Source organism: Lissotriton helveticus, chromosome 10 (assembly GCF_964261635.1).
Source record: "Lissotriton helveticus chromosome 10, aLisHel1.1, whole genome shotgun sequence".
Taxonomy (NCBI): Eukaryota; Metazoa; Chordata; class Amphibia; order Caudata; family Salamandridae; genus Lissotriton; species Lissotriton helveticus.
The window spans coordinates 916,089,022-916,112,178 of NC_136071.1; the positions used below are offsets into that span (position 1 = coordinate 916,089,022).

At 46.5% G+C, this 23,157-nt stretch overlaps 1 protein-coding gene across 1 annotated transcript in view; it reads left to right on the forward strand.

The window, feature by feature from the left end:
- Positions 1-23,157, forward strand: part of LOC144784640 (macrophage mannose receptor 1-like) — a 765,034-nt gene that overhangs the window by 207,861 nt on the left and 534,016 nt on the right. Inside the window, exons 7-8 of the mRNA XM_078663569.1 lie at positions 8,405-8,587; positions 19,439-19,596. Of these exons, the coding sequence (XP_078519695.1) occupies positions 8,405-8,587; positions 19,439-19,596 (341 nt within the window). The remainder of the gene's footprint in view (positions 1-8,404; positions 8,588-19,438; positions 19,597-23,157) is intronic.

A 23,157-nucleotide genomic window follows, 5' to 3' on the forward strand; every position in this document is an offset into this window, starting at 1 on the left:
CGTGTTGAAATGACACCAGTTATTGGGCACACTTCGCACAGATCCTCTCCTACCCCTCAGCACCCTTATGCGGTGCAACATGTTGTTGAACCTAGGCCTATCCTGGCAATTCTTATAATTAGATACCACACAGTTATAGGGTGCCATCCAGCTCACAGTGATATTAGAAATATGTACATGCAAAGAATTATAACACTTTAGCAGCACCACGGGCAGAGGCCGCAGGGGTAAAACCAATGTCAAGCATAGTGTTCTTCTGGCAAGAATTCAATGTGTAAGGCAACACCACTGGCCAGTGTCTTTACTCACAGGTGGTATGCAGACTGTCACTCCCACACACACTCACTCAGCACCAATACGTGGTGCAACAGATATTAGGCAGGTCTGTAGGGAACGCGCTCGCCCACTTAAGCACACAGCACCGTAATGTAGTGCAACTGATACCCAGCAGATCAATTGATAGCACATTGCAGACCCTGTGGTCCAAGTCTCCTTCCACCCTCCACCTCACCGTGACTACCCTACACCCACAGATTCGAGATAACCAGCCTACCCCGGATACTAGGCAGCATGCTGCCAAAGTCACACTTAGTCAGGGTGCCCAGGAAGCAGTTGGGGGTAGGTAGTAGAAGTAATTAGGAGGCAGTTGTCAAATGGGGATTTGGCCCCCAATTGTCAAATGGGGATTTGGCCCCCACTCTGGAAATTCACCCACAGGATGCAAAGCAGAAGCAGGATGAGTGCAATAGTCGGTCACTCAAAAGTGCCTGCACAAGGGTCTTCCAGCACCAGCTCAGTTCTGCTAAGCACAGGGGGAGTCACCGAGTCTTTTGACCTTCTTCTGATTGCTCTCAGAAGGTTTCCTTCAGCCGGGTCAATCACTTTCACTACCCAGGCCCAAGCCGGGTAATACTACCTGACAACACACTGTCATTGGGGGCCAGGTGAGGAGAGGGCAGTTGGTCAGCTGCACTGAGGGCCAAAAAGGGAATAATCGATGAATGAGGAATGAAGCAGGTGAACCTCTTGGAAGGAAGAGACACCCCATCAGGTACACATCGATCAGAGTTGCACCCAGGCAATCTGGCTACAACATCTGGTGCACAGTGACATGAGTCACATCAGACAATTTTGACTTCCTACAATGAAGAGTTGCACTCTCAGTACCTCCCTTTAAATGAAGCACAATGTCCGGTGCATGTTGATATGGGTCACATCAGACAATCCCGGTCACACACAACAAAGAGTCACCAAGGCCGTACCTACCTGGAAATGAGGCACAATGTCTGGTGAGCATTGATACTGGTCATATCAGGCAATTCTGGTCCCACACACAGGTGAAAGATTAGCAATGCCGCACAAGGTAAAATGATACACTACTACGGTTACAACCCCACCTCCGAGGGTCACAAACTGTGACTCGGACACTGCACGCAATGAGCATACAGTCGACATGTCCCACCAGAGAGATGCAGCATGATCAACGATGTGGGCCACGCTGGATCCTGCGACCAGTAAATCTGCTCACCAGCAACAAGACGCTTTTGCCTGGTAAGGTCCCTAGATGCAGAGGCCACACACCTTAGATACGGGCAAGACTTCTGGGGCTCTGCACAAGGCAATCTGGTCTCCAGGTCACAATTCTTAGCCCCACACCCATGCCAATCTACCAGTTAAGATCCAGCAGACAAGCTAGGCATCTAAGAGGGCACCGCACTCCAGGTGTTACAAGTAGAGGATGTGGTTCCCTTGTAACAGATGTTTGATGTCCCTGAGACCTTTACAGAACAGGGACACTCCAAAAAGCCCTTGCCTTGGAGGGCACACTTCAGGGTGCCACACAGCAGCAGATATTCAGCCCAGGCCAGCCTCTATTCAGTATGGGTGCATGGGTGGCCAACAGATTCCTCTGGCAGTGTACCTCATGCAGTCTAGGTTCTCTGGTTCCACGTTCCGACAAATGTATCTCTCCCCTGATGAAGTATGGCAATAGTAGTTATACTGTAGTGTGCCTTTGAGGTGGGGGTGGATCAGTCCTGTCTGCCATGAGGCTGCAGAATGCAGGTAATAATCTTTAGTTGGGCAATGATCTGGCTTCCAGAGGCAAAGTGTCAAAACCTCTTCCTCCAATCTATCCAACCAGGCCCTCAAATGGCAGAGGTCTGTCATTCCAGTTGCTTGCCCAGTGTTTAATAGCTGTGGCTGAAGAATGACCATATGTGCTCCCCCAGCTACCAGTGTGGTGTGGAGTAAACTGAAAGGCACACAAAGATTTGTAGAGCAGAGAAATACCCACTTTCTAGAAGTGGCACTTCTCTGCTAGTAATGGCAAAACCACTTTTACCACAGGAAAGGGGTTGTCATTGCAAATCCAATGCTAGGAAACATTATGAGGCCTCTCTACTGCAATCCACTATTGAAGCCTGAGGAAATTTCAACCATTTCCCTAAGTTAGCCTATGGGAAGAGCAAACCTCATAAGTAGTGGAAACACGTGTGTTCCTCACTTCCTAGGCAAGAAACACACATGTTCCTGCCTGACCTTTCACCTACCACTCACTTCACCCCTTAAGATGTGCCAATGGTGTGCTCTAGTGGTAGTGAAAGGTCCTCTCAGGGTTGGCCAGTGATTTAGAAAGGCCAACCTGACCATAAGTGCAATTGCGCACACACAGACCTGCAATGACAGGGTGGACACAAGTTTAAAAACACGATAAGTGCAAACAAGCACATAGGCATACAATGGCAGACTTGTGACATGCTTAAAACATCAGGGAAGCACCACTTCCTAACGTGTGTGGAAAGGGTGCACACACTTCCACCCTGCATTTACAGTGGGAAAGTGCCCAAAGCCCTGAGGCCAGTACAAGAGAATCAGCAAATCCGAGGATGAAAAAGCAAAACGTTTAAAGAAATACTTCCTGAAGAGTACCATTCGGTGGCATCATATCAACAAATACAAATGAAGAACCCTAAAGTCTTGGCAATGTTGAAAAGACAGTAGAGTCCCTTCTTGTGACTCTTGTTTCAAAGATATTTGGTGACAGGCCATTGCCCCGTTTTCATAACAAAAGCAAATTTGAAGAGATGACTCTAGATGACAGCTGGACAAAAACCTGTGGTTGTAATATACAATGATTGCTACTATAGACATTATCCTGGTTCCTATTATGAGCCTTGTTAGAGATTGGGTTTCTGGTTGACAGATGTATGCACACTGCCCAAGCATGAACCACAGTCCTAGTCAGGGTACTTTAGATGCACACCCTAAATTAACCTGTGCTTACCCTCAGGGAGCTTGGCACAGAACAGTCAGGCTTAACTTAAGAGGTAATGTGCAAAGTACTTGTGCAACTCTTCAAACAGTAAAACTGTGAAAACACCACACAAAAAGATACCACACCTAGTTAGGACAATTGGGCTTAATTTATTAAACATACAAGCTCAAAACAACCCAACTCCAAAGAGTATAACTAGAGTTATACATTTTAAAAGAATACACTGAAATGTAGTGGTTAAAAGGATAAGGTGCATACTGTGGCTATCTGGCTGCGCTAGACCAGGTCAAATCCAAAAGTTCAGGCCTGCTGCAATGAGTGCGAGTCGGATAAAGGGACCAACTTGGCCCGCTGCAACGTACCTTGTTTGCGTTAACGTCGAAGCTGAGATGCAAAGGACGAAGGTGATGCATCGGCATCAAGGCACTCGAACTCGATTCGTCAGAGAAGCGATGCACCTTATCCTTGCACAGTGGTGATGCATCATCGTCCAGGGAGATACTCAGGTTCTGAGTAATGTAACAGCGTTGATATGTGGATTTCTCCTTCAGCAGCAATTTATACCCACTTCCAAGGGTCCAGGACTGGGTTGGTACCACTTGGCAGAGCAAGAAATAGAGATGGCAGAGTCGAGGTGCTATAGCAGGGTGGTTGGAAGTCTTTTATGTCCTTGAAACTTCAAAACAAGAGGGAAGCCAGCAAGCCCTTGAAGTCACTTTGGTTCTGGCTTGGAGAGATGCAAGTCTAGTCCTTCTCACCCCCAGGCAAGGAGGGCAGTAGGCAGCAGGTGAGCACAGCAGAGCAGGAGTCCAGCAGAGTAGGGGTCCAGCAGAGTGGCTGTCCTTTCAGCAGCACAACAGTCCTTCTTCCCGGCAGTGCATCCACTGGTCCAGAAGTGTATTGAAGTGGTAGGTTCAGAAGTGCAGTTATACCCAGTTGCGCCCTTGAAGTGGGGGAGACTTCAAAGAGATATCTTTGAATGCACAGAGTCCCTGCTCTCCCTGCCCTGGCTCTGTACACTACAGGGGGTATGCAGTATTTTGTGTGCAAACAGGACACAGCCTATTCAGGTGTAAGTATCAGCTACTCCCTCGCATCCTGCCCTCAATGGCCCATAAGGCTGTAGATGGTACATCAGTCTCACCTAGGCTTCCTTTGTGTGTGGCTGTCTAGAATGAATGCACAAAGCCCAGCTGTTACCCACCTGTGATGTGTATTCATAGATAGTCAGAAGGCACCAAATGGCTAAAGTAAGAAATAGCCAAATTTCCAAAAGTCACATTTTCAGAATTACAATTTAAAATCCGACTTCACGATAAGTTGATATTTTAAGTTATGATTCCAAAGACACTAAACGTGGGGGTCCGATCTCTTCACAAATGGCACAATCAGTGCTGCAGGCCCACAAGTAGCATGTAATTTCCAGGCCCTGGACATATGCAGTGCACTTTGCGGGTTCTAGCTATTGTTACAGGCCCGCAAAGGGAACATTCTCACAGCTTCCAGTGTGTGCTGCTCGTGCCTGGTGTGCTGCAGTAGCAAGAACTTAATTTTACTTGAAAAGATAGGGAAAGCAGCTCCATTTTCTTGAGGCGTTCCCTCAGCCTTTTTAGAAGCAGCCTGTTTTTGCCCCTTTTGTTTTTTGCTGAGAAGAAAGCCAAATCAACAAAATAAGGTTGAGAATTATGAACATATATATTTATTTCATATTTTATTTTTTAAATCTGTCTGATTCTATCTACAGCCTCCTTCATAATAGAAGTGTAAACATTTCGGATGAGCAATTGGTTGGCCAAGATCATAACAAGTGTCGATTGATCTTACCCTTTGTTGATCATGAGAACTATCCTATTGATCTCCTTTGGAGGTCCTGTTCCACAATTTGTTATTCTTCTCTGATTGTATTTATATTGGATTTGCGATTATTCCTATGTCTTTACCTGTTTCGTACTCCTCCCCCTAAAGCGCTCTTATAGCCTGATGGGTCATGTTTGCACTATATAAAACTTCATAAATAAATAGTATCATTTTAGATTTTTGGTCACTGCCTACTACCCAGGGGTGGCCGACACAATTCACAATGGGGAAGCTTTCCTTGGAGGTGTTAGTAATTTTTCGATTTTTTTTTTTAATGCAAATGCAGTCTCAAACATTGATACATTGCACTGTGACTCACAAACGTCAGGGAATATCCGTTTCATGCCTCTGAATTGTGATTCGGAATGAGTTACACAACTTCTTATGGGATTCGGAAAGCTTCCATTCCAAAATCGAAAAAAGGCGTCAGAACATTCTTAAAAACATTTTGCAGCTGCCCCTTTATTATTTCATTGCATGTTAGTCTACAAATAATGTTGATAGTGAATGAGTCATAACTGGACTTACATATTTTGTGTAGCTAATCGATAAACCATGTTTAGGCTAGCCTTGAACCAACATCAGTACACCATGTTTCATCACTAAGGTTTGTCCAAGGAATGGAATTCTCAAATCATTTTACTCTGCCGTTTCAATGTTCTCTCATCTGACAAATGGAGAGGGCTTAGAAATAATATACCTCTACGGAGCTGAATAGTTATGTTTGCTTCAGTATTTCGAGCTACAGAAATGAAATATGCTGTGATTAGCAATGCTGGAGCTGGACACGTGCAATGAGGAAGCTGGCTACACAATTGTCAGGCTATTCATACTCTAAGTACCACATTTTGATAGACATTTAGAGGTTATGCCACTGCATCCATCCAAATCCTTACTATGCAAATTAGTAGTAGTAGTAGTAATAAGCTTTATTCGATTTTTAAATTAAAAATCATGAAAGCATTGACAATACAAAATTAATAACGAAGAACACCATAGACATTTCATTTCATAGACACAATAAACACAATAAACACAGTAAACACAGTAAAAAACCATCATTCAACAATTATAGTGCAAGGTTCAGTTACCATTAAAAAGACTCTAAGTATTTGTCCTATGTAATGTGCGGGGGGCTCGGATAAAAATCATACAGGTCCCAAACGCGAATTGAGCCTTGTCTTTCATTGGGGGTACAAGCTCGTAAAAAGGGGACAACGTCGGTGTTTTTAAATTTAATTAGTACCAGATCCCCAGTACTGCGTTTGGGCAGCGACCCTAGCCATCCCACCCTCCTGACACTCAAGAGGCCCCCGTCTAGCCCCGGCGGCAACGGTCTATTCTTTTCTAGCCAATAAGTGGCCTTGTTTAGCAGTTCCTGCTGGGATTCGCGTGTACCTTGGGTGAGGGCAGGGACCCCAGAGAGGACAGACACATACGGGGCGGCCTCAGGGGGCAGGTTAATATGTGGCATTCTTGCCAAGGCGGGTCTAGCCACTCTGTGGGTTTTTGGAGCAAGTTTGACAGATACTTTGGGGCCTTTTAGAATAGGTGTGCGTGATGGCTGTATTTGGGTGGCCTCGTTTCCCGCTTTATACATTTCGGGGGCGGTGATAGGGTTAGGACAGACGCATGTGGCCATACTGGTAGCTGGAAGCGAGTGCTTTCTTATTACTGACTCAATATTGGTCAGCCTTTCCCCTAAATCATTTATTTTTGTGACCAAGGGGGAGATAGTAGCAACCAGCAGTTGCTCGATTTTGGCCAATAAAGTCGTATTGAGAGACAAAAGAGGGTCCTCAGGTTTGTCCGCGGCCGGGTCCTCGATGAATGCTATCGGATTAGCAGGTGATGGTATACTTGTATTGTTCCCAAAGTTAGTTTCAATGTCATGCTTCCATCTATTGTAGGAACCCAGGGGCGCGGCATTTACTTGGTTATGAGCTTTATCTGCGGGGCCATTTACTTTAAGACAAAAAGAATCCACAGCTGGGGAGGTTATAAGATCAGGGGCGTACTTAGTGCCGCACAGGGCATTGAGTTCCTCCCATATGGACATCGTGATTATAATAGTTTAGAGGAATGCCAAGAAAAATAGCAAATAACAAATAATGTTAAAGCACAATACCTCCCTCAGTGATGGAACCAAGAGGGGTGGCCCGTCCCGGACTCCTCGGCCTCGGAGGGCCACAGAGGGCCCGCCCTTTGCCCGGGCTTAGCCCCGCGCTTCGTCCCGCGTGCGTCCCACGGGACGGAAACAGGGAGTGTATTTATTAGGCAGGAGGCGGAGCCGGCAGGGGAAGAGTACCAGCTGTAGGTGGTCAAGGGAATGCTGGTACTCGCAGTCCCCGGCCGCCGCACCCGCCGAATCCCCGGACACAGAAAACAGGGGCACACAGCAGCAAGCAGTCCCCAGGGGGAAGAACGGCTCCTCGGGTCTCCCACAGGGTCAAGTCCCGACCCACCTCGAGCCGCGAGTCGCACCCGCGGAGCGGGGGCGGCAAGAGGTAGTCACAGCAGGCAGGAGGCGGGGCCGGCAGGGGAAGAGTACCAGCTGTAGGTGGTCAAGGGAATGCTGGTACTCGCAGTCCCCGGCCGCCGCACCCGCCGAATCCCCGGACACAGAAAACAGGGGCACACAGCAGCAAGCAGTCCCCAGGGGGAAGAACGGCTCCTCCTACTATGCAAATTAACTTATTTCTAACTATATATTGTTACTTGGTTGCAATATGCAAATTTAAACTCCCTTAAGAAGATGGTGCCCGTTAAATTCATTCTTGTGCTTCAGAGGTAGGTGCACAGTCTTACTCACTCAGGGGAGTAACACGAACCCCTGCAGCCCATGTGTTGAACGGGGCCTTACCCTATTAGGGCCCACGGGCCCGTAGAGTGCCCTCAATCAGGCCAAAGTCATTGAATATCTGTATGATATCAAAGACTCCAGGGGTTCCTCATCACATTCTGCAGGGGAAAACATAATTTTGCGATGCACCTCTGCAGCCACTGTCTTTGAAACAATCTCATTTTGCTCACCATGGTAAGTAAGCTCACATATTTCTATCATTTATTCCTGCACATTGAGATCAGATTCTTTTTTATCCCTGTAAATAGTCAGACATTTGCAGGAGACGTATTGGTGTGATGATTTGCATCATGCAGGTGTCTCACCAATGTTGTTTCCCAATGCGTTCACTCTCTTATTTGCTAAAGCACCCATTTTCGTTGAGTCTGCTAATCAATTGTTCTTAACTGAGTTTTTTAATTTTCCAGCGAGTGATGTACCCATAAACTGCCCCAGGCTGTGGTTGCCCTACGCTGGTCACTGCTACAAGCTATTCAGAGACATCAAACTCTGGAAAGAAGCCCAGCTGGCCTGCAGGAAGGAAGAAGGTGACCTCGCAAGCATCCACAACATAGAAGAACACAGTTTTGTTATTTCTCAGCTTGGATACGGTGAGGCTTCTTAAATATCAAGGGCTTTTATCATGCATTGCATTTAACATCTGCCATTGTATCTGTATCATTTCATTCATTTATTTATCCCATACAGTGTATATGGAAGAACCGTATTGACTAAATGAAGCATAGTTATACGTCCATGCTGTGCTGGAAATTTGTGGGAATACAGACAGGGGTGCACGTGTTGTGCCCCTAAATGTATCCCCATGGCGGGGGGGGGGGGACATGGGGGCCCTGTAGCATAATATTAGTTTACCCACCTCCAGCCTTTTCGTGGCGGGCTCAATACCATGAAAAGGCTGGCAGAGGTGAAACAAAGGGGGCCCTACAGGGCCTTCATGCCCCACTGCCCAAGGGATGCACAACATATGCCCCCCCTGTTTGCATGCATCCCAAGTTCCATGGTGGCATGGACTTCACAGTCCATGCCGTTCTGGAACTTCTTTTGCGTTGAATTTGAATTTGAATTTAAAAATATTTATATAGCGCACGTTTACCTAGCGGTTTCGTGGCGTTGCGGGGTCAATTCAACTTCAACGGCAGGGATAGAGTTGGATTAGGATGAGAAGGCCTGTGAGAACAGAAAAGTTTTCAATCTCCCACGAAACTCCATGTAAGAAACTGATGTTCGAATGGGTAGGGGCAAGGAGTTCCAAAAGGACGGGGCAAGGACAGAGAACTTGCAACCTCCTGTCCTACTTTTCTTAAATCGGGGTACCACTGAGAGAGAAAGGGACGAGGAGCGTAGTTGCCTACTGGGGATGTAATGGTGAATATTAGCTTTAATGAAGGCTGGAGCTGTACCGGCAAGAGCCTGGAAAGTCAGGCATCCAAGCTTGAACAGGGCTCTTTCTTTTATCGGGAGCCAATGTAAGGAACAAAGAGACGGAGTGATCTGTTGGGATCTAGGTAAACTAAGAACCAAGCGGGCAGCTTGGTTCTGCACTAGCTGGAGCCGGCGAAGGGCATAAATGGGAATACCATTGTACAGTGCGTTACCATAGTCAAGGCGGGAGAGAACCATCGCCATGACAATAAGTTTAAGAGCTGAGGAAGAGAAAAAACGTAAAACCTTGCGAATAGTACGCAACGCAAAAAAACAAGAAGAAACCACCGTGCTAACGTGCGAATGAAGAGTGAGGTGTTGATTAAGAGTGATCCCCAAAGTTTTAACAGAAGAAGAGGGAAGAGGAGGGGGACCAAGCGAGGAAGGCCAAAAAGCAGAAGACCAAGGGTTAAGTTTACCTCCAGTCAGGACAAGCTCAGTCTTATCAGGGTTGAGTTTCAGATGGTTGGAATTTATCCAATCCCTGATAAAGACCATCACTGACTGGAAGTTGTGAATGGAATAGGGTGAGTTTGACAAAGTAAAAATAAGCTGGAGGTCATCAGCGTAATTGAACACTGTGACCTCCATCTGCTGTAATGCAAAAATGAGTGGAAAAATATACAAGTTGAAGAGAAGGGGGGAAAGAGAAGAGCCCTGGGGAACACCACATTGTACTTTATGAGCCATTGAGGAAAAATCTGCCAGATGGACGGCTTGGGTGCGATCACTGAGAAATATGGTCACCCAAGTCAGGGCAGAGCCCCCGATGCCTGCCACCTCGACACGGGAAAGAAGGATGGTATGATCAACCGTGTCGAAGGCGGCAGACAAATCAAGAAGAATCAATGCTTGTGGGAGATTGGAATCGAGCCCCTCTCTGAGTGTGTCCATAACGGACACCACCACCTTTTCGGTGGAATGGAGGGGGCGGAAACCCGCTTGGGAGGGGGCAAGGAACGCACTGGACTCAATAAAGGAACTAAGAGTTATGGTGATATGCCGCTCCAAAACATTTGCCAGGTAGGGAAGAAGGGAAATGGGGCGGTAGTTTGCCAGTACTGTAGGATAGCCGCCAGTTTTTTTTAAAATGGGAACAATCGTGGCTGACTTGTGGAGAAGAGGGACAGTTCCAGTTTTGAGGGACTCATTAAGAAAGGTAAGGGGAGGGAGAGGACAACTCCGGAAGATGTCACACATAATGTGAGCTGGACAGACATCTGCAGGTGAGCCAGATTTAACACTGGGGAGAATGTAAAAAAAGTCTCCTCAGATAGCAAGGTTAATTGGTCAAGGTGACAAGAGTTATTCGGCGGGACAATGTCAGAGAATGAAGTAGAGGGGGAGGGATATTGGACTTGATGTCTTCAATTTTACTGATGAAGAAATCATTCAGAGAATCACACAGCTTTTGAGAGGGAACCGGTTTGGCAGTTGTTCTGTCCGAAGAGGCCAATTCGAACACTGTGGCAAAGATTTCCCTCGGTTTGTTCTCCGCCTGGAGAATCTTGCCTGAGAAATAAGATGTTTTTGCCTTGAGGATAGCTTTCTTGTACTCCGCCTGGATCGAGTTATACAAAGTTTTTGAGGTCTCACTATAGGTGCGTCTCCAGGTGCGCTCTGCTTGGCGAGCCGCCAGTTTTTTCTCTTCAAGCTCCTGGTTAAACCACTTGTTCGCATGGTGGGTGCGCTTCACCTGAATACGCCTAAGGGGGGCCACCCGATCACATGTCCTGGACAGCCATTTGTTTATAGCCTCAACTTGAGATGGAATAGAAAGGTTATCAATGGCTGGGCTAGTAGATGAAAGAGAGGAGCACAAAGATGCAATGTCAACTTTACCCCAATTACGCGCCCAGGTGTTCTTGGGGAAAGGAAGCTTCTGAGCTGACCTCAGGTCCAGGGAGAAGGAGATCAGGTGGTGGTCACACCATAAACAGGGAGTAACAATAGCGACGGAAATAGGAGTGTTAAGAGCCCAGATTTGGTCCAGGGTATGACCCTGAACATGAGTGGGAGTATGAACGTGTGAGATAAAATTTAAGCTGCCAAGCAGTTCGGAGAACTCTCTGGAGGATGCGTTTTCCGCTGGAGCAAAGGGCCAGAAATTAAAGTCCCCAAGCACCAGAACCGATGAGTGGCTTACCGCGAGTGTAGCTAATAATTCCTGAAGAGCTGGGAGAAAATGGGACATGGGTTGAGGTGGGCGATACATCAGAACACAGGTGATACGGGTTTTGAAAGACACAGAACGGGCAACCAGAAAATCAACCTCTAAAATAGAGGGAGAGGGGAGTAATTGGAACTGAATGCCAGTGCGGACAATCATAGCCACCCCTCCTCCTGCCCTGCCAATGGGCCGGTCCGCTCGCAAGGCATAGTATGAAGTGGGTAGAGCAGCCAATAGGATAGGCAGGGAATCAGGGCGGAGCCAGGTTTCCGTTAGGAACATTAAGTCCGGTTTGTGGGTGTCCAAGAAAATAAACAGGTCTGACTGATGTTTAACAGCCGATCGGGTGTTCAACAAGAAAGCCGAAATAGTCGGGTGATAATCCCTGAAGGGAGAGATGGAGGTATGGTGACAGTGTTAGGAGTGGCCATGGAGAGTGGAGAAGTAGATGGTAACAACAAAGGGGATACATTAAAAGGAAGGGAGAGCAAGGGTGGAACTCTAGCAATGCCCATGTCACTGACATGGCCCTGAATTACAGGGTCTAAATGCCAAGAACCTTGAAGAGCGCAGAGTTGGTCGGCCGAGGAGGAACAAAAATTGGCATAGTGCCGTGCCCCTTGCCCCGTCTGGCTGCAGACGGGCGCAGACGGGCTTACCTTAGGCGCACCTTCGGCGCGCTCAAGGCGTGCCCGCTGCGCTCGTCCGCTGCGCTTCTGATAGCACATGCGCGCTTTGTAGGGAGCAGCCTCGGGCCGCTAGACCGCTGCCTGCGATGTGCGCGCCCTTCAGGCTGCTACTAAGATGGTGCCTGCTCTTCAGCTGACCGGCACAGGAAGCCGCGCTGAAGGAGCTGCCCTCCACGCAATCGGCACTAGGAGCCGCGCGGGACCGGGGCAGAGGAGGCCAAGATAGTAAGTAGTTGCATACAAGTTCCAATGCACCAATACAGTTTTAAAAATTACACGAGCAGCAGAGAGCTGACTGCTTTCAGCAAAGTGAAAAACACAATAAGGGGTGGATTCAAATGATCAGCAGTATTAGTGACTGCGGATTAAAAGTATTATTAGCCAACAGTGCTGCTTAAAAATCGTAGAGCCCCCATTGAGCCCCAGGAGCTGCCACCACCTGTATGACTTTGCGTTCCCATTGCAGTGCCTATTTTTTCCTGGGCACCGCTGTGGGAACGGCAAAAGAAAAGACAGGAAAAGCCCACCAGACACGGGTTCACCTCGCAATCTGGTGAGCGATACCTGCATGGCTTTGGCGGTGCTAAGCTAGTGCATAGCTGGTGCGGCACCCACAAAATCATAATCAGCCCCTGTATTTTTGTAAATGATATTAATGACTTTGATATTTTCAAAATCGATATTACTTACCTTAAATCGATATTCTTGACATCGATATTTTTGCATATGATATTTCCATATCATGATATTTTGGACACAATATTTAGGGAGCACAATATTTTTGTTTCAATATTTTGTCTGAATACCCATTCACTCTTTCTACTTGCTTCAATAATTAAGGCTGACTCGTGGGGGGTAAGAAAGAGGGAAATGGCAGGTTGGGGGCCTATTCTGTGAACGTTCCAAAATCTGTGCAGTCTGCGTTATATGATGCCCCTGTCAGTGAGATTCTAGACATCAGGAAGAAGACACAGTACCCTTCCATTCAGTATTCACTAAATGAAACTATCACCTGTTCTTGGAGATTATTGAAATGTATGCTGTACATAGAACTGATGGACGGAATGCAGAACAAATCAAAACATTCACCCCCAGTCAAGAGATCTGGGTTAAAGCCATCATTCTTTTGATCACCATGCCACCCCAGTTTAGACCTGGCCATATGCAAATCAGTCTTGACCCTGTGCCTCATGGGAACAGTCCAGCCCGAACTGCCAAGCCAGGTCCTCCCTGGACCGGAAACAATCATCCTAGGACCGGTTTCAGGGTTTCACCCCTCTTCAGCCAGGATAGCTTGATTCTAGTGGCACAGTGAGCCCGGGACCCACGTCTGGACATGCCTGGCGAGCGAGAAAGCAAAAGACACACAATTGATGGACGGAATACAGAACAAATCAAAACATTCACCCCCCAGTCAAGAGATCTGGGTTAAATCCATCATTCATTTGCTCACCATGCCACCCCAGCTTAGACCTGGCCATTTGCAAATTAGTCTTGACCCTGTGCCTCATGCGAACAGTCCAACCCGAATTGCCAAGCCAGGTCCTCCCTGGACCAGAAACAAGTATCCTAGGACCGGATCTGGTGTTTCACCCCTCTGCAGCCAGGATAGCTTGATTACAGTGGCACAATGAGCCCAGGACCCACGTCTGGGCATACCTGGCGCACCTAGAGCGAGAATGTATGACATTGTTCTGCATTCTGTCCATCAACTGTTGTTTTTGCATTTGTAACCCCTAGTGGGATGGGTATGCTCAGACGTGAGTCCCGTGCTCTCCATGCCACTGGAATCAAGCTATCCTGGCTGATGAGGGCTGAAAGCCCGAAACCGGTCCTAGGATGCTTGTTTCCAGTCCAGTGAGGACCTGGCTTGGCAGTTCGGGCTGGACTGTTCCCATGGGACACAGGGTCAAGACTGATTTGCATATGGCTGGTTTCAAACTGGAATGGCATGATGAGCAAAAAAACTATAGATTTAGGCCCAGATCTCTGTACTGGGGTGAATGTATGACATTGTTCTGCATTCTGTCCATCAACTGTTGTTTTTGCATTTCTCACCACGAGTGCGACGGGTATGCTCAGACGTGAGTCCCGTGCTCTCCATGCCACTGGAATCAAGCTATCCTTGATGATGAGGGCTGAAAGACTTGTTCTCTGGCCCTAAGTTCCGAGCCAGACCTTTGGCTCAGCTCTGTCTCGGCTCTCCCTTTTAATTTTTTGGATCCAGTGGCGTAACATAGACCCCCACAGCCCCCGCCATGTGGGGGCCTCAAGCTCCACAGGGCCTCCTTAGCACAGTACTCTGGCTAGAGAGCTCATTATTGAGTCCAGAGGCTGCCTCTCCATATGCCTTGCAGGGGGGCCCCTTCAAGTTTCGTTACGTTCGCTAGTTGCTGGATCGCCCACCTCTTGCTGTACAAAGCCATCACTCACCTTGCTACGACTAAAGCGTACCGACTGAGGCTGCTTTCGATCCTATAGAACATCGGAATAGGGCAAGTTGCACTCCAGTTGGGATGGGGGCAAGTGGTAGAATATGATCTAAAACAAGAAATGTGAAAGGCGTTACCATTTGATTTCCTCACATAAAAAAGGTCCCTGTATCCAAATCCTGAGTAGGGTCCTTCATGCCTTTACCTCTATGAAAGTGTGTGTGACTTTGAGTGATGCATGCGTGGTGAGCTGAAATGAAGTGTGAGCTATTCTCCACACAATGTCGTGAGTATTTAAAATCATATCAGTAAACCGAAGCCATATGGTAAACATGGATTCACCGGCAGCACCGACATTTACTTGCAGTATAAAGACATCGCTGTTGAAAGAGAGAGAATTTGTGGAGGCATGTCGTGCAGCTATTTCTCACATGTCTGTTGCCCACACTGCATATAAATAAATTCGCTCAATCTATGCGAGTGGGATAACTAGCTGCGCACGCGGGCATATCACATCATAGAAAAGCCCGAAAGCTGCAAAATGCCTGCACGACACTTCACACATTTTCCAATTGGAGTCTGAAAAAAATATAGGTCGAGAAAATGATGGAAAAAATGCCAGAAACACTGGCTGATGAATTAGATTGATGTCAAAGCATATATTTGTGATTTCAGAACTGATTTTAAGGGTGCATAAATCAAAGCAGTGCAGGGTTTACAGAGCTGCTTAAACCTTTATATCCATATACTATGCATCTCTTTTGAGCATGACTACTGCATATCATCTAAAGAGTGGCTTCACTCCTTTAAGGAGCTTTATCTGCCAACACTTTAGGATGGGCACCTGACTCCATGCCATCATGAACAGTTTCAAGTCCTGAGCTTTCCTTTGACAGTCAGCTGCTGGGCCTATGGTCTGCTTCCATTGCCCTAATTAGACCAACACACCTGGAAAAGTGTTTCTGTGGAGTCAAGGAGCACCCTACAGGGATCCTTTGACTAAAAGAGAACTCTTGAGCTACTAGGTGAATATACCAATTCTCCAGTTGGCAGTGCCAAGAGGTCTTAATTTCCCCAGGTGCATCAATCAATCAATCAATCATATCATTTGTAAAGCGCACTACTTACCTGTGCGGGTCTCAATGCACTGGGGTAGGGGGTGCTCCTACTGCTCGAAGAGCCAGGTCTTGAGGAGTCTTCTGAAGGTCAGTAGGTCTTGGGTCTGCCATAGGTGGGTGGGGAGGGTGTTCCAGGTCTTGGCGGCGAGGTGGGAGAAATATCAGCCCCTGTAGGTCGCTCTTTGGATGCGGGGGACAGCGGCGAGGGCGAGGCCGGCGGAGCGTAGCTGGCGGGTAGAGGTGTAGAAGCTGAGTCATCTGTTGATGTACGCTGGTCCGGTGTTGTGGAGTGCTTTGTGTGCGTGGGTGAGGAGCTTGAAGGTTATCCTCCTGTTGACTGGAAGCCAATGCAGGTCTCTCAGGTGGGGTGTGATGTGGCTGCCGTGGGGGAAGTTGAGGATCAGACGTGCTGAGGCGTTCTGGATGCATTGCAGCCGTCTCAGAAGTTTGGCTGAGGCTCCTGCGTAGAGTGCGTTCCGTAGTCCAACCTCCTGCTGGGTGACCGTTCTTCTCGTTGCCATGGGGATCCACTTGTAGATCCTGTAGAGCATGCATAGAGTGTTGAAGCAGGAGGAAGAGACGGCGTTGACCTGCTTAGTCATGGAGAGGGTGGAGTCGAGGATGACCCCTAGGTTGCGTGCGTGGTCGGTAGGTGTTGGAGCTGTTCCCAGTGTGGTCGACCACCAGGAGCCGTCCCAGGCCGAAGCGGTTGATATGATGATGAGGACCTCTGTCTTGTCCGAGTTCAGCTTCAGCCGGCTGTTCCTCATCCATTTGGCGACAGCCTTCATTCCTTCGTGTAGGTTGGTTTTGGCGGTGTGGGGGTCTTTGGTGAGCGAGAGGATCAGCTGGGTGTCATCGGCGTAGGAGATGATGTTGAGGTTGTGCTGTCGGCGATGTGGGCGAGGGTTGCCATGTAGATGTTAAACAGCGTTGGGCTGAGGGATGAGCCCTGGGGTACGCCGCAGATGATCTCGGTGGCCTCGGAGCCGTAGGGGAGGAGGTGGAGGCTCTGTCGTCTGCCGGAGAGGAAGGAGGTGGTCCAGTCCAGGGCCTTCTCATGGATCCCGGCGTTGTGGAGGCGTGTTCATAGTGTGCGTTGACAGACCGTGTCAAAGGCAGCTGACAGGTCCAGGAAGATGAGGGCTGCTGGTTCTCCGTTAACCAGCAGGGTCCTGATGTCGTCTGTGGCAGCGATGTGGGCGGTTTTGGTGCTGTGGTTGCTGCGGAACCCTGACTGGGATGGGCCCAGGATGCTGTTCTCCTCAAGGTAGTGGGTCAGTTGTTTGTTGACAGTTTTCTCGATGACCTACGCCGGGAACGGGAGCAGGGAGATGGACCGGAAGTTCTTAAGGCCCTTGGGGTCTGCCTTGTGTTTCTTGAGTAAGGCGTTGATCTCGGCGTGCTTCCAGCTTTCCGGAAAGGAGAAGTTGATTACTTTTCCAGAGATGGGGTGTGATGGCTGTGCTGGCTTTGTTGAAGATGTGGTGTGGGCATGGGTCTGACGGTGATCTGGAGTGGATGGTGTTCATGATCTTGCAGGTTTCGTCGTCGTTGATGTTGGTCCAGGAAAGCAGGCGGTTGGTGCTGGTGGTGGTCGAGGGGGTGGAGGTCTTGGTGGTTGTCGGGGTGGTCATGGCGTTGAAGCTGTCATGGATGTCTGCAATCTTGCGGTGGAAGAAGGTGGCCAGCGAGTCGCACAGGTCTTGCGAGGGTGGGAAGTCGTTGGTGTTGGAGCTGGGGTTGGAGAGTTCCTTCACGACGTTGAAGAGCTCTTTGCTGTTGTGTGCGTTGTTGTCTAGGCGGTCTTTGTATGAGGCACTTTTGGCAGCTCTGATGAGGTGATGGTGTCTGCGGGTGGCATTCTTGTGGGCTGGGTGGTTGTCCGGTGTTCGTTTGCCGAGCCAGTTCTTCTCCAGTTTTCGGCATTTTCATTTGGAGGCCTGGAGTTCCTCGGTGAACCAACTGGCTTTCTTGCTGGAGGGTTTCTTGAGCAGGGCGAGGGTGTTGGCGCAGTCGTGGATCCGTTGTCTGAGGTTGCAGGCGGTAGTGTCGGGGTCGATGGGGTTGGCGGGTGGGCTCTGGGCGAGGGTGGTGGTTAGCTGGTCATCGGTGACTTTGCTCCAGCAGCGGCGAGGCATCTGTTGGGGGCGGTGGTGTGTGGTGGGCTTCCTGAAGGTGAAGTGGATGCAGCGATGGTCGGTCCAGTGGAGTTCGGTGGTGTGGTTGAAGGAGACGTGGGGGCTTGCGGAGAAGAAGGGGGCAAGCGTGTGGCCGGTGGCATGGGTGGGTGTTGTGACGAGTTGTTTGAGTCCTAGGTTGTCGATCAGGGTGGTGGAGTTGGTGTTGTTGTTGTTCTCGAGATGGAAGTTCAGGTCCCCGAGGAGGATGTAGCCCTTCATGATTGAATAGCTCTCGAGGGCAGGCTTTTTATTTGCATTCTGGCACTCGGAGTACTGTATTTACAATGGATGTAGAGAATTGAAAGTCATTGGCTGCAAACAAAAACCTGAACTAGTTGAGGTGCTCACATATGGACCTGGGAAATGTGAGAGCTTCAAGAGCATCCTCATACAAGTATGTTGTTTAAGGACAAATGCCTCTGAGTTTAGATCACCATACTATATGTCTAGGAATACAAGACAACTCAATGGCAGGACCTGGGCCTTTTTAGATATGACGTGACGAGGAGTATTTCTCTTTCACCTCATGCTATTGGCTGTTTGGTGTATCACACTGGCTCATAGACAACTCTTCATTGTAATGTACACAGGACTATTTCACGTCTTAAAAGTACATTGAAGAACCACATATTAGATTATTTATATCATAGATGCATTGCATATAGAAAGTAATTTCTTGTTGTGTCTTTCCATTGTGGCAAATTGATTGTTGATGTTTTAGGCAGGTCTCAGAATACAAGCCAGACCTATTGGGTTTGTCAATGTTTATTTCAAATTTTGACACTATCTGGGCAAAGGTTATACCTCATTAGTCTCAGTGTAACATCTAAACAGATACATCAGCAGCTGAAAGATGACCACAGGGTTTTCCACTGAGCAGCAACACGTGGGGCATCGTTTAAAGTAACATTTGATCTGATTGACCCAGAAACGATTTTTTAAATAAAATCTGTAAATTTTGCTGTAGATGATGGATTATGTAGTAAATCCAGCAAATTCTGAATTATGCGGAAAAAGGTGTGGCTTCATTTTTACAGCGTGCATGACTATGGGATATCAAGAATAATCAAAACAAGTGCTTGGAAAAATATTACTAAATCCATGTTCAGATATTTTTAAACACATTCTTGGTAATTTGATAAGAAAATTTGACACAGAAATAATCTGCTTTTAATTTTTCAGCAACAACTACATACACCGTCCCTTTCCAAAGAAATGTGGCAATCTCTTTTTCCCAAAACTCACCTGTGCCAACAGGTGAATCATACTCTCAAAAATATTTTTTTAACAAATAGCTATGTGGCTCTCTCACAGATGTTAAACAGCTTTATATATAGAATATTTAGAAATTGTGGGTGGATTTTTTTCATCTGCTTTAGTGGTGCTATTTATCATGTTTATGAAAATATAGGTGTTTATGTTCACAGAGCCGACGGATGAGCTATGGCTTGGGCTGAATGATCTTAAAATTCAGATGTACTTTGAATGGAGCGATGCAACTCCTGTGACGTATACCAAATGGCTTCGGGGAGAACCATCCCACCACAACAACAGGCAAGAAGACTGTGTCGTTATGAAGGGGAAGGTAAACATTCTTTCAGAACTTGATAAACCTGTATCTAATTGTCCCTTGTGCTGGTTTACTACCAGAATTATGATTTTGAAATATTACCGTGTAAAAATATTGCAGCCAGAATATCAACGAACAAAATACGGTAAACAGAAGTATATATAGATAAGTATAGGTTTACTATACTTAACACCACATACATGAATATTAGTAAATGTATATAAATATTCAAGGAATGTAGATGTTGAGTAAAGAATAAATAATAAAGCAACAATTACCTACACATGGTTGTCTTTTCAGAGTCAGAGTCAAAAATACTTTATTCGATTATTTTAAAATCATAAAAGTATACTACGCACACAATTATACAAAAAAAAACACTTACAAACACTAATCAACAATGCAATTCAGTTATAAGCAATTAATTAAAAACGGTTAAGAACAATTGAGTAGGAAAAAGTCAGAAACAGTTATCATTTAAAAATAATTCATATACCCTAAAACCATCATATTACAGTTATAAGTAGTTTCATTTGCCTTATTACTTCATCCTAACGCTTGATCACAACAGGGAGAAAGTAAATGAACAACTCTTAACAGGATAAAATTAAATCTAAACTTGGGCTACTCCAGAATGCATTCCATCATTGGAGTATTCAACACTCTATGTCGTTTAGCTCGCATCGATGCTACCAAGAAATTAGCAACCCCGAACATCACAATAGGGGACTCCATAAGTTGTAAAAACAACAATGCAGGTTTCACTTGCATAAATCCCTTGTCCCTCAGAAGTGGTATGATATATTTTTTCCTTCCCTCAACAAAAAAGGGACAAAAAAAGACAAAGTGTATCAGGTCTTGATCAGTGAAACCATCACATTTACAAGGAGCATTATCCCTAGGCATACTCCATTTCAGATATTCACCTAATAAAAGATGCATCTGGTTAAAACGGAATTTCGTCAATAGCCATCGATGATATGGCCTGTTCACTACAATCAAATAAGGCTGAATTGTCATAGTTGATATTACTGTGTAGTGTGCCCTTATTGTAGTTTTCTCAATTTCCAGAGCTTCACGATGGATATTTCTATAATTCATAAATTGAACTTTTATCCATGTGACATCATCTTTACACAGGCTTTCGGGGTTAAAGTATAATTCCGGGCGGCCCAATTGTGTAGCTACGGTTTTAATATGTTTCAACCATTTTATGTCTTTGGCTCTATCTCTCCCCATACAATCGCTGATAATTTTGCGATTTAAAGTCAGACTAGGATTCAGCCATAATTTCACCCAAAGAAGTAGAGGGGCTATATTAAGTGCATCCTCAATATAACCTAACCCTAGTTCCGTGTGGACAGCAAAGGAGGGGGTAGACTGTGGTAAACCCAATAGAGAACGCATGGATTTGTTCTCTTCTTTCTGAATTGGGGCAAGATCCTTATAGCCCCAGATCCCAGCCCCATATCTTGCTAGGGCCAAAGTTTTGGCTCTATACAGGGTGAGTATGGCTTCTGTGGGTTTCCCTCCCAGTCTTTTAGCGAAATTCAATATGGCTGCAAACGACCTGCGCACAGCCAACGCTTTATTTGTAATATGGGGAGTCCAGGTGCCCAGGTCATCGAATATTACGCCTAGGTATGTAAATGTTTTAACTTTGGACAGTATTACACCGTTACATCGCAAGGTTTTTGTGGTTTTCTTTCCTTTCCCCAGTGACATAACGTGTGACTTTTCCATATTTACTACCAGGTCTAATTTCTGCATAAAAATCCCAAATGAGTCAAGAAGCAGCTGTAATCCATTTGGGGTTCTAGAAATAAGGACCGTGTCATCGGCATACATCAGTACGGGCAGGGGGAACCCATCCATGCTAGGTATATCTGGGGTAACAGTTGATAGAATTGAATATAATGAGTTGATATACAAAGAAAACAACATGGGGGCTAGGATGCACCCCTGTCTTACCCCTCTAGCTGATCTAAACCCAGCGGTGCATTTTCCATCCATTGTCATACGCACTGATGCAGTCAAATCTCTGTGCAAATAGGCTAGGAAATTTACAAGTGCTGGGTCCAAACCCAACTCCATGAGCATTGTCCACAGCTTCGACCTATTAACTAAATCGAAGGCTGTGGACAGGTCCATAAAAGCCAGATGAATCGACCCCCTCGCAGCAACAGTATATTTACAGATGGTCATATACAGATTAAGACACTGGTCCTCAGTGCCCCTCCCGGTTCTAAACCCATATTGGGTATTGCATAAAATTTTGTTTTCTTTTTCCCACTTATTAATTTTGTTTAAAATGACTTTGCCTAGAATCTTAAATGACGAATCGATCAACGATATCGGTCTGTAACACCTAGGGTCTCCCCTTTGACCTTTTTTAAAAATTGGGATAATGATGGAGTGTGACCAGGATGTAGGTATATTAGATTTGTCCATACAGACTAGGTTAAAAACATTTGCAAGGGCTATGGACCACACATGAGAGTGTGCCTTATACATATCAGCGGGAACCCCGTCCGGGCCGGGGGCCTTACCACCTGCTGTGTTTTCTATGGCATTTTGTACTTCTTTCACCGTAATTCTCAATGTAGTTTCTGGGATTATAGATTCTATAGGGGTGAAAGGAGTTGTTGTGATCTTACTGCCATAAATAATCTCAAAATGGTCCAGCCACTGTTTCTCAGTGATGTTGACTTCCACCACCTCATTTTCTCTGCCATTAAACAGTGGTGTATTCACTATAGACCAAAACTTGGCACTGTCCCTCAAGGTCAGTCTATCATATAATAATGGTTGTCTTTTCTGATAGTATGATTCTGTCAGCCTGACACATCCTTAGGATCGCTTCAATACAATATCTCAGAAAGTTGAGGCGTTCAAGCGAAGGAAGGAAATGGGATGGGAACAGCAGCGAAGGAGACCTGTAAAATAATATATATGATGAGACATCTTCCTTATAGATACTGAGATATATATATATATATTTATCATTGCCCATGACCCAATCTTTTGCATGAAACACATGTCTCACCAAGCTACAAAAGTTGCAGAGTTTGTTATAGTCCTCACCATCACAAGGAACTCCATAAAATAATCTTTCTATCAGCTAAACTTTGCTGTGAGGCATGATGAGGTAATAAAGCTTTATGTTAAAAAGATGATGTGGAACTACCTCTACCAGATACTGAAGTATTGGAAATCGTTATTGACTCCGCCAGCATCAGCCAATCAGTACGAGACCTGTATGATAGTAGCAATTATTTAGTGGGGTTCTGGTATAAATTATAGATTGTGGTACTACATGCATCCTAAGGTATCACCATTCTAGCTGAAATGCAATACTTTGTTGATAAAGTAATATCTTATTACTATACTTAAATCCACCTGCCCGCAGTGCACAGCCTTTAGCTGAACATAGCAGGGGCTGGCTGCAGGGCAGACCGACACTGCGGGCATCCCCCCAAAGGTAGCCAAACCCCAAACTGTGCAGGGCCCTTGGTCGTCCATAGCATGAGGCTGGCCACAGTGCTTGTCATGTGGCCGGGCCCTAAAGCCAGCACG